Source organism: Podarcis pityusensis (genome assembly GCF_964106645.2).
Source record: "Podarcis pityusensis genome assembly, chromosome: 14".
NCBI classification, from domain to species: domain Eukaryota; kingdom Metazoa; phylum Chordata; class Lepidosauria; order Squamata; family Lacertidae; genus Podarcis; species Podarcis pityusensis.
Window position 1 is genome coordinate 13,523,538 of NC_138039.1, and position 18,497 is coordinate 13,542,034.

The 18,497-nt window shown below is 42.5% G+C and overlaps 1 protein-coding gene across 7 annotated transcripts in view; it reads left to right on the forward strand.

The window, feature by feature from the left end:
- Positions 1 to 18,497, forward strand: part of DNAH3 (dynein axonemal heavy chain 3) — a 91,812-nt gene that overhangs the window by 34,643 nt on the left and 38,672 nt on the right. For all 7 annotated transcript variants that reach the window (XM_080980886.1, XM_080980881.1, XM_080980880.1 and 4 more), the window contains exons 20-36: positions 197 to 288; positions 1,944 to 2,058; positions 3,166 to 3,282; positions 4,767 to 4,946; positions 5,707 to 5,843; positions 7,633 to 7,834; positions 9,109 to 9,201; positions 11,041 to 11,151; positions 11,459 to 11,573; positions 11,912 to 12,110; positions 13,323 to 13,431; positions 14,156 to 14,269; positions 14,906 to 15,082; positions 15,706 to 15,797; positions 16,447 to 16,666; positions 16,862 to 16,996; positions 17,351 to 17,462. In XM_080980886.1, coding sequence (XP_080837012.1) covers positions 197 to 288; positions 1,944 to 2,058; positions 3,166 to 3,282; positions 4,767 to 4,946; positions 5,707 to 5,843; positions 7,633 to 7,834; positions 9,109 to 9,201; positions 11,041 to 11,151; positions 11,459 to 11,573; positions 11,912 to 12,110; positions 13,323 to 13,431; positions 14,156 to 14,269; positions 14,906 to 15,082; positions 15,706 to 15,797; positions 16,447 to 16,666; positions 16,862 to 16,996; positions 17,351 to 17,462 — 2,320 coding nt within the window. The remainder of the gene's footprint in view (positions 1 to 196; positions 289 to 1,943; positions 2,059 to 3,165; positions 3,283 to 4,766; positions 4,947 to 5,706; positions 5,844 to 7,632; positions 7,835 to 9,108; positions 9,202 to 11,040; positions 11,152 to 11,458; positions 11,574 to 11,911; positions 12,111 to 13,322; positions 13,432 to 14,155; positions 14,270 to 14,905; positions 15,083 to 15,705; positions 15,798 to 16,446; positions 16,667 to 16,861; positions 16,997 to 17,350; positions 17,463 to 18,497) is intronic.

Genomic DNA, 18,497 nt, shown 5'->3' on the forward strand with positions numbered 1-18,497 from the left:
TCCCCAGAAAAGGACATTGTAATATACAACACACACGTTGTTGGCATGTGTCCTTTTCACTGCAGTTATGATTTAGATTTAGTTACGGATATGGAGAGTAAGCATTTCAGTAATTCTTACAACAGGCCCATAAGATGGACCAGTATTGCCATGCCTGTACAAACCCCCTTTCTGTGTTTTGTCCATTTTTTTCCAGATAAGTGAAATAGTTGGATATGAGATAAGACCCGATGAAACTACATCACTCATGAACATGCTGGAATATGGTCTATCAAAATACATTGATAAGTAAGAAAATAACACCCAGATCTTTTAATCTGGTTAATATTTGTTACATGCATTAACAACATTAGAGTTTGATTTCTAGTTGATATTTCCTGAAACTGTTTAAAGCCTTGCAATTTTGCTCACTGCCCCAGTTATTTTTTTGTGGAATATTAGGAAACTCTTTAGAATCGAATCAGAACTTTTCAGTAAAAAATGTATGTGGGGAGACATCTTGTCTTGCTCCAGAACAATGAGGAGCTAAGTTCATGCAATTCTTGTGCCCATTATGCTCCCACATGTGTGCATCTGTGCTAAAAAAATGCACTCAAAGCCTAACAGCATGGTTCTGTTGTACGTTTACTTAGCAATGAGCCCCACTGTGTCATTAGTAAGTGTGTTTGGGATTGTAGCTTAAGGGTACAATCCTATGCACTCTTGCTTGGGAGTAAGTCCTGTTGAACTGGGCCTCATGTGTAGGGTTGCTTACTATTTGCATTTTTAAAAAACCCCATGCACTTGAAATGCAGAAATGCATATAATGTCATGCATAGTTTGCCCATTAACCCCCTAGTTCAAGCAGGAGCCAAGTGTGGGAAGGTGCAGGTCAGGCAAAGAAAGAGAAAACTTTTCCCAGCACCAGAAGCTTCCATCCTTTTTTCTTGGGAGTGAGCAGTGAGGTAGTCAAGTTTGCTGATGATACTGGTTTTCAACCAGTGTGCCATGGCACCCTGGGGTGCCTTGAATGATGGTCAGGGGTACAGCAGGCAACACTGGCCTCTGTCCCTCTTTCCTTCCCTCCCGCCTCCAATGGTCTCTTGGGTCTTTGCCTCCCAAAGGCTTGCATGGCTGTTTGTTGTAGGAGCCCTGGCTGCAAGCTCCCCAGGCAAATGGTGCCTCTGGGGCTGGCCAGGGAGTGCTTCCCAGGCCCCTGTGGGGCAGTGCGAGGAGGCACCTCTCTTTGGAGCAACGGAGAGTGGCGCTCAGAGACCAGGGGCAACAGCTGCGGCTACCCAGAGGACACCAAAGGAGAGGGGAGAAGAGGAAGGCTGAGAAAACACTCCACAAGGGAGGGTGTTCGAAAAGGGCTGAGGGCCTGCCAGCTCTGTGGGCAAGTGGTGACATAACTGGGCCCCTGAGCCCCACAGGGATGCCACAGAAAGAATGTAGTTGGTCAAGAAAGCCGTGGACCCTAAAAGGTTGAAAACCTCCAATTTAAAGTACTATTTCCCTAATTTTTTTTCTAGAGCTAAGGGTCAGGACCATGGAGAGCTCTCTGTGGTGAAAGCTTCTCCAGATAACAGCCATCTTCTCTGGACACACCTCCATTTGCTGTGGACTCACTGTAATTCCAGTTCTGGATTTTTAATCCATCTTCATACAACATGATCCAAAATACATTTGCATCCTGTGCTTTGTTATAAAACTTTGCTGTTTTGATGTTTCTCAAACCAGCTTCACACTCTTACGATGAGAGTCTCTTAAGTCAATTAAAATCCCTCCAGACTTCAACTCCCAATCAGCCTACTTGGCCACTGGTCACTGATGGGGGGGGGCGTGTAGTTCAGTGACATTTAGAAGAGCAAAGGTTCCCCACCCAGGCTTTAGATAATTGCAGCTTTGACTGAGTAAATCAATATGAAACTCACATATTTGCTTTATTTCCCATTTTCATTTAGACTAGAGCCTATTGGAGCAGCAGCTAGCAAGGAGTACTCTCTAGAGAAAAACATGGAGAAAATGAAATCGGAATGGGCAAATATCTGTTTCACTTTTGTAAAATACAGGGACACAGTGAGTACATTTTCTGTGATCGAGCAACTGTGCTTGGGACAATAGTTATTTTCTCAGTTATGTTACTTTACTGAGGATCAGTGGGTTTGTTTCTGGTTGAACGGCAGCTGTCCAGAGCTGCTGAAATCTGTTTATTGCTGCTCCAGTGGTGAACCAGTGAACTGGAGGTGGCAGCTTCCTTAGACTGCACCCACCCAAGCTGGCCACCAGGTCTTCATGGGCAAGAAGGAATCTAAAAGGGCTTCCTTTTCCAGTTAAACCTTGACTGAACCACAAGGTCTTCGTGACCACTGGCATGTACCTGTATTCTTTGGCCCTGGCACCTGGCTTGTTCTTCAGTCCTGCTTCTCGCTTTGTCCTCCAGTCCTGGCTTCCTTTTTTAGTCCCTGGTTGTCCTTCAGTCCTGCATTACTAATTAGTTCTGACCATTGGCCTGGCTCACAGCTGGCTCCTCAATCACCTGAGGCTGCTGCCCATTGCCAGTCTGACCGTAGTGCCTATGGGAGCAAGATATGCTCCAAGATGGTGTTTTGGTTGGTTGGTTGGTTGGTTGGTTTGTGATAACCACTTCCATGTAGCAGCACTGAATACAGAAGGCTGCTATTTGTATGCCTATTACTGTTTCTATTGACTGGAGATTCTCTACACCAGCACCATGCATTCCTGTAATATATGGTACATGGGGAAAGAGCAGGTTACCCACATGTGATGACACAAAAATTGTAAACCTGGCAGCAAGAGTCATATGGGGAAGAATAGGATTGCGTGTATAATCATTCCATCTATTTCTGATGTTCAGGCTGTGAGTTTGATTGCTTATATAGTCATAAGAAGATTGGAAGAACCTGCTGGGTCAGGCCAATGGTCTACCATGCTGTTCTCAAAGGGGCCAACCAGATGCCCCAATGGGAAGCCCAAAACCAGGACCTCAACAGCGTTCACTGGTGATTCCCAGCAACTGGTATTCAAACTAAGAGTAGAAAAGAGGGAGTGGAGTGCTTCAAGGTCTGTCCAGGAACAACATATTGCTACAGGCCCCACTTGTGCATAACACAGTGATAATGGGGTTTAAATAAGTTACCTCAACTAAGTGTGGCTTCTTTGCAGGACACCAGCATTTTGTCTGCAATCGACGACATCCAGCTTCTGCTGGATGATCACATTGTCAAGACCCAGACAATGTGTGGTTCTCCATTCATCAAACCGATAGAGGGTGAATGCCGGGTAAGGAGAAACAGGGTTGTCTGTGTTTCTGTGCGCCTCCATGCAATGCATTAGCATAAGAACATCCCCATGACGTATTTGGATGGGGTGAGCAGCTTGCTTATTGGGAAGATGGGGCACAGGAATCTGCATTCTACACTACATCTAAAGCCAGGGTGGAGAATCTGTGGCCCTCCAAATGTTGCTGAAGTACAACTCCCATCAGCCCCAGCCAACATGGCTAGTGGTCAGGGATGGTGGGAGTTCTGGCTCAGCGACATCGGATATAATAGATCACACTGGTGAACTGTATAACACACCCCTGTTCCTGCTGCAATATACCTGTATACCACTCTGTGCTTTTTAAAAACATTATCCCGAACAAGGCTAGCCATCAGATCTCTTAGCAGAAAGCACAAATCTGTAACATTCTCTGTTATGCAGTCAGCACATTTAGAAAGTCTGTTAGCTGGTTTGTCAGGCTGGGAGTAAACCCCATTGAATTAAGTAGGACTTACTTCAGAATAGACAGGGTTAAGATTGCAGCTTGAGGTATTCAGAGAAGACCCTCTGAAAATAATGAGTATAATTTTAACAGGTCTATTTTGAGTAAAACTTAGCTGACTACAACTCTGCAACTGTACTCTGGTACCTGCATTACAAAACCTGTCTGTAGCCGCTTGACATTTATGAAATCCACACAATTTTGAGTATTGTTTTTGGTGATTTTCCCTGCTGTTTAGTGTGATTTATGTGCTTGGTTGAATTTGAAGCCTCCCAATGTGACTTACTGATGAAAGGAGGAGCAAAAAATAATGGATTGTCAAAGGGCTGCTCCAACCAAGAGTCCAAAGGGCTTTTCCTGTTAATATTTGATCATGGGCTGAAGCGTTACCTTTAACTCTGACAGCTTGTTAGTGCTTCCTCGCCCTTAACACAAGATCTCTCTCTTTCATTCTCCAGAATTGCTTTGTTCCTATCTTTCCAGCTGAGCTTCACCCTGTGTGTGAACAGGATAGGTAGTCTGCAAAATACAAATCTGGCACTGCAACTTATGAAAGGCTTTGACAACTTCCAAACAGTAGTTCTGGGGATTGGTTTACTGGAGAGATAAATTGGAATCTTATATCCCTATAAAGAAATTTCAAATATAGAAAAAAAAATGGGCTTATGTTTAAACTGACCACTTTAGCAAGGACACATTCTCAAATGTCATTGCTGAGGGTCCACTTTATAAACCTTTTTTTAGGGAGGGTGCTGGTTCTTTTATAGAAAAAAAGCTATTTCCAAATGATATTTGAAAAACAAGTTTGAGAAGCACTGTTAATCAGTTTTGGGAGGGGAGGATTGTTACAACACCGCGCAATTTTGAAGGTACACTGATAACAACAGGAGAGATGAAAGGAGGGAGGGGGAATGAAGCCTGTTATTTAATGTTGCCTCAAGTCTGCTGAGTGAGAATTAAAAATAGTGCCTTGAAGACCTTTACATTGATCTCTTTACAGAGGTGGGAGGAGAAGCTTGTTCTGATGCAGGAAATATTAGACAATTGGTTAAAATGCCAGGCAACGTGGCTTTATCTGGAACCCATATTCAGCTCTGAGGACATTATTGCTCAAATGCCAGAGGAGGGGAGGAAGTTTGGAATAGTGGACATGTACTGGAAGGACATCATGGTGCAAGCAGTAAGTAGACAGTTGCACTTGGGATTCTGCACACACAAAAATTGTATAGGCGGAAGGGACCCACAGTGTCATCTAGTCCAACCCCCTACAGTGTGAACATATCACATGGGGGGTGGGGTTCATGCATAGAGCATTTCACTTTCCCTGTAAAAGAAAGATTGCAATAGTTTTGAGCCAGGTTGTTGCTCACCAACAGTGGTTGGGCTTTAGCAGACAAAATGGTTGGGGTTTCTTACACAGCATACCATACCTGTTTGGTACCGTAGCAGCTGTGTGATGTAGCACAGTTCTAGTGTTGCATAGAGACTGGATTCACATCCCTTGCTCATCTGCAAAGTTTACTCTCGAGTCACTTCTGCTTAGTCTAATCTGTCTCATACAGTAGTTTAAGTGAGCCTTGGCAAGGCTATCAACATGGCAGGCAGTCTTCTCCCTCCCAAGGTGAGTGTCCTGTTTTGAACTGACAGAGCCCATAAACATCCTGAGAGATATGTGGTCCAGCCAGTGGTAGCAGGAACCAGGTTCAAAGAGAACCGTCCGGTAAGATACTGGCAGGCAAACACAGGAAGTCAGTATGGGCCCAAAATGCAAGAGAATCGAGATGGTCAACTACAAATCTTGTAGAACCATGGGCAAATCGCTAGGTGTGCTAAACTTGTTCTGATTGAGTCCTAGCTGCAAATGATGCTTTGTATCAAAGATGAGGAGCCTGTGGGGGCTCAGCTTCTTTACTATTGTATGCTTTTTTAAAAAAAAATAGGTGAAAGACACCAGAGTCCTGATCGCCACTGAGCAACCAAAGATGTTGGACAGACTTCAAGAAGCAAATATGCTTTTAGAAGACATCCAGAAGGGTCTGAATACTTACTTGGAAAAGAAAAGGTTATTTTTCCCAAGGTGGGCTCATTAACAAGTCTCAATTTAAAGCAAATCGATTCTCATTGAGAAATTAGATTTGTGGATACACGTGGCACATTGACTACACAGGAAGCATTGAGTTCAGAGGCCTGGGACTCTTAGAAATAAGAAGCTGGACTGAGGTTATGGCTATTAAATGAAGAGGCTTATTTCAGGGAGCTTTCCTTGCTCACTGTTGCAAACAGACTGGTATTCTCCTTCCAGAATTATTTCTTGAGTCCTGAAATAGACTAGTCTATGCTTAGGCCAGAGCATTCTGGAATGGTGGTCTGGATGAAGGAATGGATCTGTCATAGACATTACACTGAGCAGTCAAATTAAGCAGATTTAAACAACCAGAGCCCTACTGGATCTGTCCAAAGCCCTATCTAGTCCAGCATCCTAATTTCCACAGCGGCCAACCTGATGCTTCTTGGGAAGCCTACAAGGAAGCCACAGGGATAATACTGTCTTCAGCTGTTGTTCCCCAGCAACTGGTTTTCAGAGGCATGGTCCCTCTGATCATGGACATAACATACACCCACCATGGCCAGTAGCAACTGATTGCCTTATTATCCTCCATGAATTTGAATAATTCCTCCTTTAAAACTAAATTGTGGCCATTGCCACATCTTGTTGCAGCAAACTCCATAGCTTAGCTGTGTGCTGCATGATGGGTTACTTCCTTTCCTCTGTCACATATCTCTGACCAGTGAGCTACACTGAATGACCCTGGGTTCTAGTATTAGGGAGGGAAGAAAACTCCTCTCTACACACTTACTATATGACATACATAATTTTTAAAGCCTTGGTCATTCCTGTCTTACTTTTCTTTTCCTCCCACTTGTACAAAACCCTCTCAAACATGGTTGCATTTCCTTCTGAGTAGTGGCGCTGTGATAAATTTGGCCAGATAAAGACCTTAGGGGGCAAACAGCGGTCATAAAAATCAAGAGGAGATGCAGAAATCTGAGAGCCAGCATGGTGTAGTGGTTAAGAGCGGTAGTGTCGTAATCTGGGAAACCGGGTTCGCGTCTCCGCTCCTCCACATGCAGCTGCTGGAAGTCTCTCAGCCCCACTCACCTCACAGAGTGTTTGTTGTGGGGGAGGAAGGGAAAGGAGAATGTTAGCCGCTTTGAGACTCCTTAAAGGGAGTGAAAGGCGGGATATCAACTCCAAACTCTTCTTCTTCTTCTTCTCTGGCTTTTGAGTTGTAGTAAGATGCTACCTACACATTTGATAAGCTTATCGCCACACAGGAGATAAGCTTCTCTGTTCTGGCCCTTAAGACTTACCCCAGGCCACACACCCTCTTCTCAGCTCCAGCTCTAATTAGCCTTCTTCCCACTCTCCTTGAGTATTTTTGTCTGGCTGCAAAGTATTATTGAACTCTGAGAATGCCTCTTGCTTGCCTAGATGGAAGACAGAGATGGGTCTATGAAAGTGTGTAGAAACTATCCTTTTGTACTACGGTAACATTTGCATGAGTTGTTTTGCCTCACCCACCGTTGGCACATCCCCATCCCCCAAGGTTGCCTAGAAGAGAATGCAGCCCTTTGGTTGAAAAAAAGCTCCACACCTCTGACCTACCTGCTGAGATACTTTTAACTGAAGGAGCAGACATGGGAGCTGGGACTCCCTGTATTTGGCATAAATGCTATTCTGCTGAGCGGTGGCCCCTCCCCATTCAGGTCAGGGGTCAATGAAGTGATGACCACCAAACTGTGTGACTTCTGTGTCATGAAAATTAATGCGTGGATGTTAAAAACAACAACCCTATTTTGAACAGATTCTTCTTCCTTTCTAATGACGAGTTGCTGGAGATTTTGTCCGAAACCAAAGATCCTCTCCGAGTGCAGCCACACTTGAAAAAGTGCTTTGAGGGAATCGCAAAACTAGACTTTACGGAGAACATGGAGATTATAGGCATGATCAGCTCAGAGAAGGAAATTGTACCTTTTATCAAGACAATCTACCCAGCACAAGCCAAAGTAACCTTTGCATAGAATTTTCTTGTTTTTCTGTTTGATAGCTTGGCCATAGCAATGTGCTTATTGGGGAATAAGCTCAATGGAAGATGCCAGTTTTTAGATGAAAAAGTGAAGAGCATTGAAAAGTAGTCCTTTTGTCCACCATCAATTATCTTTATCTTGGAGCAGGGCAAACCAGGACTAGGAATGGGAAAGAAACTCTATTCAGTTTGCATTTAAAAGTGAACCTACATAATTAATACTTTCTGAAACAATAAGCAAACTGAATCATAGCCATCCTTCTAAATTACATTTATCTGAATTTTGCTGTGCAGTTCTTCAACCAAGTAATCTGTACAATGTGCAAAGAAATGCATATATTAGTGGGTGGAAACACATTTTATTAGGGTGACTTGTTTGTGGAAATGTGTGTGTTGGGCAAAATTCCACTGAAGGATGTTTTTGTTAGGAGAAATTCTCATTAAAATGCTTAACAGATTTTAATGACAACTTAAACAAAAATGAATTTGCCAACTGACGTGCAATGTGGAGAACTGAAGACAAGGAAAATGGGAAACTGAGAGAAACCAAAATCAATTCACCCATTCCTAGGCAGAGTTGAAGCTGCCCATGCGAGTGCAGTAGGAAGCTGTATTCCAGGAGAGGCTCAGGGGAGACTCCTCACCCTTCCTGGTCATCTGCTGTGTCCCAGTGCACACCTGGTCCTTCTCTGGCTATTCCCTCCTCCCAAGTATCCCTAGTGGCAAACCATGCAAGGGCTGTTCCAGTGGTGCTGGACTTCTTTCTGGGACTAATGCCATCTCTGCTGCAGGGGGGTGAAAACTGGAGGTGAAAGGGGAGAGCCTGGGACCAAGGTGTCCAAGCTTGGTGTGTGGGACCTTGGGGAAGACGAGTAAGATGTATTTGGTGCTCAGTATCTCAGGGTGATAGATTGTGATAGCAGGCTCTGGAGGTCTCTGCATAGTCCCACTCCTCTTCCTCAGATGATGTCCCTCCAGGCTGGGCTCTGACCTGTACAGCATATAATATGTCACATATATATTGCCTAGTAGCATAGATTCCTTTTCATTGAGGGCATTTCCAATTAAAATCTTATTAACAATGAATGTATGAGTTACTGCACAGAACCTGTTCTGTGCCAGCCCTTTGAAACGAACCACATATATGATTCCTCTACAGGGTTTGGACTTTCTCATTGTGAAAGTTCTCATTCAATCATGGTATGGTTTTGGGTTCATAGAGCCTTCATTTTCACATTTATCTTTTTTCCTAAGGGCATGGTTGAGAAGTGGCTGTCACAAGTAGAAAACATGATGCTGTCCAGTATCAGAAAAGTCATAGAAAGGGGCATCGGAGGATATGATCAGGTAATAAGCAATGATTTGCAGTGACACAGTTGTACTTAAGGTATCTTAAGTCCCATGAACTTGATTGAGCTGAAATTCAGGTTTACGGTGGTACCTTGGGTTAAGAACCACGCGATTTCTGTTCTCATTCTGAAGCAAAGTTCTTAACCCGAGGTACTATTTCTGGGTTAGCGGAGTCTGTAACCTGAAGCATCTGTAACCTGGAGCGTCTGTAACCCGAGGTGCCACTGTAGTAGTTTAAGTGGTCCATTGATAAGAAGCAGTGGTGCCAACTTGAATAAAATATTGGGGTGGGGGGCAGGTAAGCCTCACCCCATATCAGAGTTGAACTCATGGCCTTTTCCGATTAAATTGTATTCCTGGAAGCTTTCATCATTTCAGTAGCTTACTTTGGGAGTGTGTGTGTCTGTTCATTCAATCTTCAGAGATTGAGAGCCAGAAACTCCCTGATCTACTGCAAATCACCTAAAGATCTATAAGGAAACTAGCTTCTTTCCATCCTAATTTAAAGTATAGTTAGTGGAGGCAAAAAGAGAGTGCATCATAAGAAGCGATTTGCATAAAATCTGCCCATGCTGATTTATATGTATAGGTTCAAATTTGAAAATAATTACTATAAGTTGCATAGAAATATGTCTCAGCACAGTGTGGTGTATTCAACCTGCTGTCTGGGTACTAATTGTGCACGGGCAGCTTCAAGGTTCTCCCTTCTTATAGCTCTTTATCCTTAATCTAGACATCGGACTGGATACCCTGTTTTCCATAAAGTAGAGCACATGGCTACCCTCTATGGCAGTGGTTCCCAATTAGGGGTCCGGGGATCCCCGGGGGTCTGTGGAACACACCCAGGGGGTCCAAGGCACCATCTTCTGCCAGGAACTCACTTATCTTTTTAATTGTACAGTGAAAGCCACAATGATGATCCATTGATTACCCAGCCTCTGCTTGCTTGCTGGCAGGGGGAAACTTGTGAAAGAGTTGCTGGATGGCAAGTGAGCTGGGATTGGGCAAAAAAAATCTCTGACACAGTTTCTTTGGGCTCTTGTGATTGGAGGGAGCAGAGAGAGAGCACAAATGACTTACTCCCTGGGGCAGGTTCACATGCTTATCATTAAAAAATGTAAGGGATCCCTTCCCCAATACTTTATCAAGCTCTGACCAAGCCTTCACCTATGTCTTGAAGATGCAAGATCCCCCAGTTATGCTGCAAGTTTTGTTTAGATGTACCATCACAGATTACAAGTAAGGAATCACATGTTTGAATACTCTCTCAAATAAAAAAAACCCCCTTCTGCATATAGAACACTTGCAAGTTAGGGACACAATTGCTTTCAGTTGTAGTGGAGCAATGGAGACAAGTTTTTCCTACTGTCTGGGGATTGGCAATTTGTGGTAATATCACAAATTTTATGGTCTGGTTTTTTTAGTATACCAAAATCCTTTGCTTATGCTCCCCACATTTTCTTCAAAAAAAATGCTTTGCACAGGTAACTACTATGGAGTTATAAAAAATTTCAAAAGTAGGTGGTCCTCAGTAATTAGCTAATTGGGAAACACTGCTCTATGGAGTCAGGACTTTCCCTTTATTCATATTATAATGTTAATTGTTTATGTTGGTGTCTTTTTACATGTGCATGTTTAAATTTGTTGAATGTCACCTAGAGACTGCTGGTATTATTCAAGCAGCAAATAAAACGAAACAAATATCACATTGTAGATCAGGGAAGTTTTGGAAAACATTTCATCCTCCCATTTAGAACCATAGTTTTCCCTTTATATTAAAATCTCAGAGCCCTCGTTGGCCATGGCAGTCTAATGTTATTCACTTTGTTTTTAAAGGTTCCCCGGAATAAGTGGGTGCTGCAGTGGCCAGGACAAGTAGTTATCTGTGTATCATCCATCTTCTGGACAAAAGAAGTATCAGAAGCCATACAAGGAAAAACTCTACCTGTAAGATTTGGGGGAGGGGCTTGCTGTAACACTAGTTCATTAATTTCAATGGGTCTGCTCGGAGGAGGACATAGTTGGAGACAACCTTTTATATATTGTTCAAATACTTTATTGGGCAGAGAGAGATTGACTTGTATTGCATTGATCTGGAAGCAGCTCTGGAAGCCTTTATCTACTGAAGAGTACGTTAAAATTATTTAAATGATAAATAATCAGGGACAATCCCCTTAGCGGTTGGGCAAACACTGCAACATGGTGCTTCAAGTCCTACCGGTTGGTAATAATAACCTCCTTTTCCCCCCTGCAGGCATTTTTGGAGAAAAGCAACAAACAGATTGGAGAAATTGTTGAACTGGTCAGAGGGAAGCTGTCAGGCGGGGCCCGGCTCACCCTGGGAGCCCTCACGGTCATTGATGTGCATGGTAAATGGCAAGGCCGGGAAGTAGGAGAACAGCAGGATACATAAGAAATTGAAATGCCCCTTCCAGTGAAAGTCACGAGATGGAAAGGGAGCTAGGGTTAGAAATGGAATGAGTATTTGAAAAATGGAAGGGGGTCTCAAAAATGCAAGCACACACACCCCGCCCCCACTTCTCAGATGAAGTTGCCTTCAACTGAATAATCAGCCCATTGATACCCCTAGCTTAGCACTATCTATAATGACTATCAGTGGCTTTTTCAGGTTTTCAGACAGGAGTTGAAGCTCAATGTTTGGCTTAAGTGTACTGGTCCATTTGACAAAATATCTTTGTTCCTGCAGCACGGGATGTTGTCGCAAAACTGTCTGAAGACAAAATTTCAGATCTGAATGATTTCCAGTGGATTTCTCAGCTGAGATATTACTGGGAAGAGGGAGAAGTGATGGTCCGAATGATTACAACTGAAGCCAGATATGGCTATGAGTACCTGGGCAACTCCCTTCGTTTGGTGATAACGCCGTTGACCGACCGATGCTATAGGTAGCACTCCTCCCCACTTTTTAAATGTTTGTGTTTTTTGTTCACGAGTCATGCTCAGAACTGGAATGTCAGCAGGATATAGGTTAGGAGTGGTGAACCTGTGCCCCTCCAGATGTTATGGGACTCCAGTTCCCCTTATTGCCATCCAGCATGGCTTGTGGTCAGGTATGAAGGGATCTGGAGTCCAGAAACATCTGGAAGACAAAGCATTGGCTACCTCGGCTTACACATATGAAGTCCCAGGTGATTGATTAAATGATAGAGAGAGACAGACAGACAGAAGACCACACTTTCCTAAAAATACAGCAAGATGGAACACAGCATATAAAATTACCATATCACCAGTAAAAACATCAGTAAACAGTGGCTTGTTTTTTTAAAAAAGAGTCACATTGCAAAGCCCTGTCTGAATAACACTATTTTTAGAAAGCGTCTAAAAGAAGGTAGGAATAATTATGGTCAAGCCTCTACTGGCAGGGAGTTTCACAGGGCAGGACCTTCCACTCTAAAAGTTTGATCCCAAATAAATGCCACTTGAACCTCAGGACCGTAGGATCCCGTGCTAGAAGTTTTTAAAAAGCAAGGCTACCTACGTAAGAAACTAGAGAGCTGTGCCCAGTTCTTGGCTGAATGTTCCATTAATCCATCCAGCCATTGTCATATCCTAAAACATGCGTGGTATTTGGGTTGGGGAAGGGCAAATGTCATGGGGAGATTCTTGCCCCTCTCAGCAACTGCATGCAAGCTCATAGATTTGCATACTTCCCTTTTCTGAAAACACTGAGTCTTCCAAAAAGTATAATATTTCATTGAGAAATGAACAATGTTTGAACTTGTTCTGTTTAACTTTGGCCATTTGACTATACTGAGAGGGTGAGAATATTAAAATTCTTATGACTTGCTCAAGGAATAAAGCAAAAATAAATAAACCCACCCACACGTTGAAGGGCCAGTGTCTTAGCATTGTGTGACTCGGCAGACAATCACCAAAGTCTATGGAGAATGAGGATGTCCTAATTTGTACCTAGTGCATGTGTGTGCATAGATCCAGATTCTAACTCCCGGCAGCTCAAGCTTCCAGCAGGGGTAATCATCAGGGAGGATGGGAGTTCTACTCTAGCAGTATTAGGACGGCCACAGATTTCACCACCCTGGTATCCTATTTTTTTAAAGATATATACTGTGCTAATTCCCCTCTTTTCTTTTTCTTAGAACATTAATGGGAGCTTTGAAACTAAACCTGGGAGGTGCTCCAGAAGGACCTGCGGGAACTGGCAAAACTGAAACCACCAAAGATTTAGCAAAAGCACTGGCTAAGCAGGTAACAAAATAATCTTTTTGCTGATATCTATGTTTCCCCCCCCCCCATCCCTCCCTCTCTTTCTCTCTAAAAGTAAGTTTGAGGAATCATCTTTGTTTGCTGAAGCTGTGAATCAAAAGTTGATGAATACCTGAAGAAGAAATAGGACAGGTCTTGTATTTGTTCCTATTAATTCATATGCACACCCCACAAGTCTCTGTGGTGAATATATAACACCCCCCACATACGTGTCCTGGAAAGAATGGGCCATCCTATTTTTTCACATGAGATTGTGGCAGCCATTTTGTGTGTCGTGCTCTTGCCTCATGCTCTCGCCACAGAAAAAATGCTTTCTCAGGGCTGCGATCTTGCCTGGCACCCAAAAATGTGCCACAAGTTCCTCACCCCTAATGTAGAGAACCCGCAGTTTGCTATTGCATAATCATGTTTTGTTTGTAGTGTGCTTTCCATTTTTCTTTGTAAATTGCTAAGAGTTGTAGCTCAGCTTGCCAACTTCTGTAGCGGGGCTCCTGTGCCTTTAACAGCCACATGATACACTGAAATTAATCATGCAAAATTTTGTGCAGTGCTGGCAAAACCTTCACCTGCTGAATTCCTGCGCATTGCACAATTGTTACAGATGCAGGAGCCACTCCTGGAAGAAAATTAAGTGGTTGGCAATGTTATTATTGTTAAGTAAAAATTTGCAGCAACTTTGAACAATATATTATGTCATTTGTTTCAGTGTGTTGTCTTCAATTGCTCTGACGGTCTCGATTACAAAGCCATGGGAAAATTCTTTAAAGGACTGGCACAGGCTGGAGCTTGGGCCTGCTTTGATGAGTTCAACAGAATTGAGGTAATGACTTCCTCTATTTCCGGTGCTTAGACTATGAGTGATGTCACTTCCGTAACCAAAACAGTACCACCCTTATATGGGGGAGATATAAACAGGCTTGGAGAATCCCAAGGTTTACTGAAATACTTTAAAAAGAGAGAGAGAGAAAGCCTAAGGGGGAGGGGAAATATAGCCCAGGCCTGTTCAGTAGCCACAGAATGCTGCCTGACTATTATGGGAGATGGAATGGAAAGAAGTATTGAAGAGGACATGGATGGCTGATTGAAACAATGAAACCCTGGAGATCTATTGCTAGTCAACGCTGAGCCACCAATCGTCAGTATGAGGCATTTCTCTGTAAAATTTCTGTCTATAGCCGGTTCTCATTGATTTATCGCACTATTTCAGCCCAGCCCTAACACAGTGTTTCTCAAACTTGAGTCTCCAGCTGTAGTTGGACTATAACTGCCATCATCCCTGACCACTGGTCCTGCTAGCTAGGGATGATGGGAGTTCTGGTCCAACAAAGAGTTGGGGACGCAAGTTTGATAAACACTGCCCCAACACATTGTTCAGGTCACATTTAGCGGTCCCTTTACATTGGTTTGAAATGCATGTTTTAAATCTGAAGTATTGTTTTCTTTATTTTGTTGTTAGGTTGAAGTTCTCTCTGTAGTGGCGCAGCAGATCCTCAGTATTCAGCAGGCTATTATTCGAAAGCTGCGAACATTTATCTTTGAAGGCACAGAGATTTCACTTAATCCAACCTGTGCAGTATTCATCACTATGAATCCTGGATATGCTGGACGGGCAGAACTTCCTGATAACTTGAAGGTGAATTGTTATACACTGGGAAAGCGAAACACCCGTGGGTTGCTGGGCAAGACGAGAAGACTATAACCTGGAACAGGCAGTGAACAAAAAATAGGTAGTCTGGATGAGGAAACAGTATGAGGGAGACGGTAACTGACATAAAAGCACAATTCAAAGGAAAGTTTAAGAAGTAGGTTTCAGAACCTGGGATAGCTCCCAGGGATCATAGGTGTTGCTCTGACAAAAGCATGTGAAGGGTATAGAAAGGGGCTGCACCTTTTGACACATGACTCTACCTGGCCCCACCCCAAATGTCCATGTGCAGAGGCTTTCCTAAGTTCTGGAACTTTATGCAGTCAAAGTTCCAGAAGGGAAGCCTCCACATATAGAGATCTGCATGCCTGCCTCTGTTCAGAACTGTCACATTCTGTGCATAAATCCATTTAAACCATATTCGTCTTCTACTGCTAGACAGTTCCTGGCAATCCTAGTTCTTATTCCTTAGCTAATTGCTTCTGAAGTCATAGGCTCTCAAGTAACTATCACTGAAGCACAACCTCCTTGGACAACCTTACCTATTGCTTTTTGTTTTGACAATACATTGCATACTGATTATTTATTTCTCCCCGCTTTCTGTTCTTCAGGCTTTATTCCGTACTGTAGCCATGATGGTTCCAGATTATGCTTTGATTGGTGAAATTTCACTTTATTCAATGGGATTCCTTGACTCCCGAAGGTACGTTAGTTGGTTTTCAGGTATTATACAGGAAACTTTCACTTGGGTGTGTGTGGAAGGTATCTGAGCAACAGAAGTCCTCTTGGAGTCTTGCCATACATGTCTTTTCTCATAAACACTTTCCTATATTTTATTTCTCAGATTATTATTATTATTATTATTATTAACAATAATATTTGTATACTGCCCTATACCTGTAAATCTCAGGGCAGTTCACAACATAAAATTACAGTATAAAAAGAGGTGGCTCCACCACCCCCAACATGCCCCACTGCTGCCAGGCTGGGAGTTTAGATTGTCCTACCCACCCAGTGCTCTGTTTTTTTCTAGCGGGTACTCAAGGGTACGCAGCTCTCAAGGGTACCAGCACCTCTTTTTTTTCTTGTTAAGAAGTGTGGCATGTACTGTAACAACTTCATGATGAGTACCGGCACCTATTTTTCTAGAAAAAAAACACTACCCACCAATAGCATCCCCTAAGTAAGAGGAAAAACCTGTCATTTGATTTGTCACTTAATCTTTTATAAACTTACTTGGTGATATCTGTTTTAATTATTCATCTATTTATACATCATGTAGACATTTTATCCTCTTTTCTCCATTGTGTTTGCTGTCCATAAATTGTAACATGTCATATAATCTTTCACAGTCTTGCCCAGAAGATTGTTGCTACCTATCGTCTTTGCTCTGAACAGTTATCATCGCAGCATCATTACGACTATGGGATGCGTGCTGTAAAATCAGTCCTGACAGCAGCAGGAAACTTAAAACTGAAGTACCCAGATGAAAATGAAAGTGTCTTGCTGCTCAGGGCTCTACTGGACGTTAACTTAGCTAAATTCTTGGCACAAGATGTCCCTCTGTTTCAGGTAGGATAATCAATGAAGTCATTTAGATACTGATAACATGAACTGTTGCTGCATGATGTTGATTACAGTGTTATGATTAACTAAGAAGAAAGATTATTTTCATTTGCTTAGAACAGCTTAAATCATGTTTGTGTACAACCAGAAGTTCCTGCTCTTAAATTGCATATTATTTTTTCTTCTTCTTTCATTCCACAGGGAATCATATCTGATTTATTTCCTGGAGTGATTCTACCTCGACCAGATTATGATCTCTTCATCCAGGCACTGAATAACAATATCGCAAAAATTAATCTTCAGCCAGTTCCATGGTTTATTGGGAAAATTATTCAGGTTTCTTTAGTTTGAATATTTGCACACTGGAAATGTATATGTAGGCCAGATCCTTAACTCCTCCCTCAATTGCAGGCCAACTTTGGCGGGTGGAGCCACTAATCTGTCTTTGTTACTGAGCCAACTTAGGCTTTATTGATTTCCCTTTTTAAGTTTCTTGACTTAAGGCTACACCTTTCATATTTGCACAGTTCCTATGAAACAATGCTGAGTGTGTCTCAAAGTGCTTTGAGGATTTATTTATTATTGAATATATTCATGTCTTCACACTTCTGTGGATTTCTGATGCCCTTATAAGGCAGAAAACTTCATCTACGCAATGTATTTTTGACAACCCTTATTTCATTGGCACAGATTTATGAAATGATGATGGTTCGTCATGGCTATATGATTGTCGGGGAGCCGATGGGAGGAAAAACCTACGCCTACAAAGTGCTTGCTATGGCCCTTGGGGATCTGAGCCAAGGTACATATCAAATTTAATTCTGCCCAATGCCTTCTTAATTTAAAAAAGAACTTTAACTTCATCTTCTCTTTCCCCAGTCTGTTGCCCTCCAGATGTTTTAGACTGCAGCTAGTTATTACCTGCCAATCAGCTATCAGGCTAAATTCATGGTGCTGGTACAAAGCCCCCTTACAGCTTGGGACCAAACTACTTAAAAGATTACATCACCCATTATGTATCCAACCAATCACTGTGCTCTATAGAAGATGGCCTCCAGCAGACACCATCTCATTAGGAGGTCCATTCTATAAGATATAGAATCTGGGTCTTCAGTGTTGTAGTGGCCAACATTTGGAACTCCCCCACCATGTACAGATGTCACCTATCTATTATCTTTTGACACCTTCCCATTTCAAGAAACCTTTTTAAATTGAGATACTCATCCCAGTCTGTATCTGTGCTGGATTAGAAGTTATTTTTCTGTGCACAACATTATTTTAAAAAATATGAAATATTTTCATATAGGTTTTTATTTCTGATGTTTTAATTGTTAAATTGCTTTGAGACATTTCACAGGGAGCAATTCACAAATGAAAGGAAATAAATAAGCACCTATCTGCTGCATCCTGTATAGCAAGGCTGATCTTGAAAGAGAAAGCTTACCTCTTGAGCACTTCCCCCCCCCCCCCCAAATTGCCTGTTGTTGGAGAACAGAGGAAGGTTATAGGTACAAGAATGGAAAATTGCTAATGCTGTTGTTTCCACTCTACACAACAAAGAATTTCAATTGTCTGGAAGACAAATTAAAGGTTGCATTAGCAGAAACGTGTCTTACTTTGACCCAAACCTTGAGCTGAATAAGCAGTAAAACCACTTACACATTTTATTAAGCCAAAGCCATCTTTTGTTCCCAGTGTTCTGAAAATGTTGGACTATTTCCCCTTGAAACTCTCAAAAATTGTTTTCTCAGCCTGCCATCTGAACCCATCTACTTTCTTTTTCTCTTTCTTCCTTGTCTTTGTCACTTCTTCTGTGGCATAGTGTATGCTTAGACTG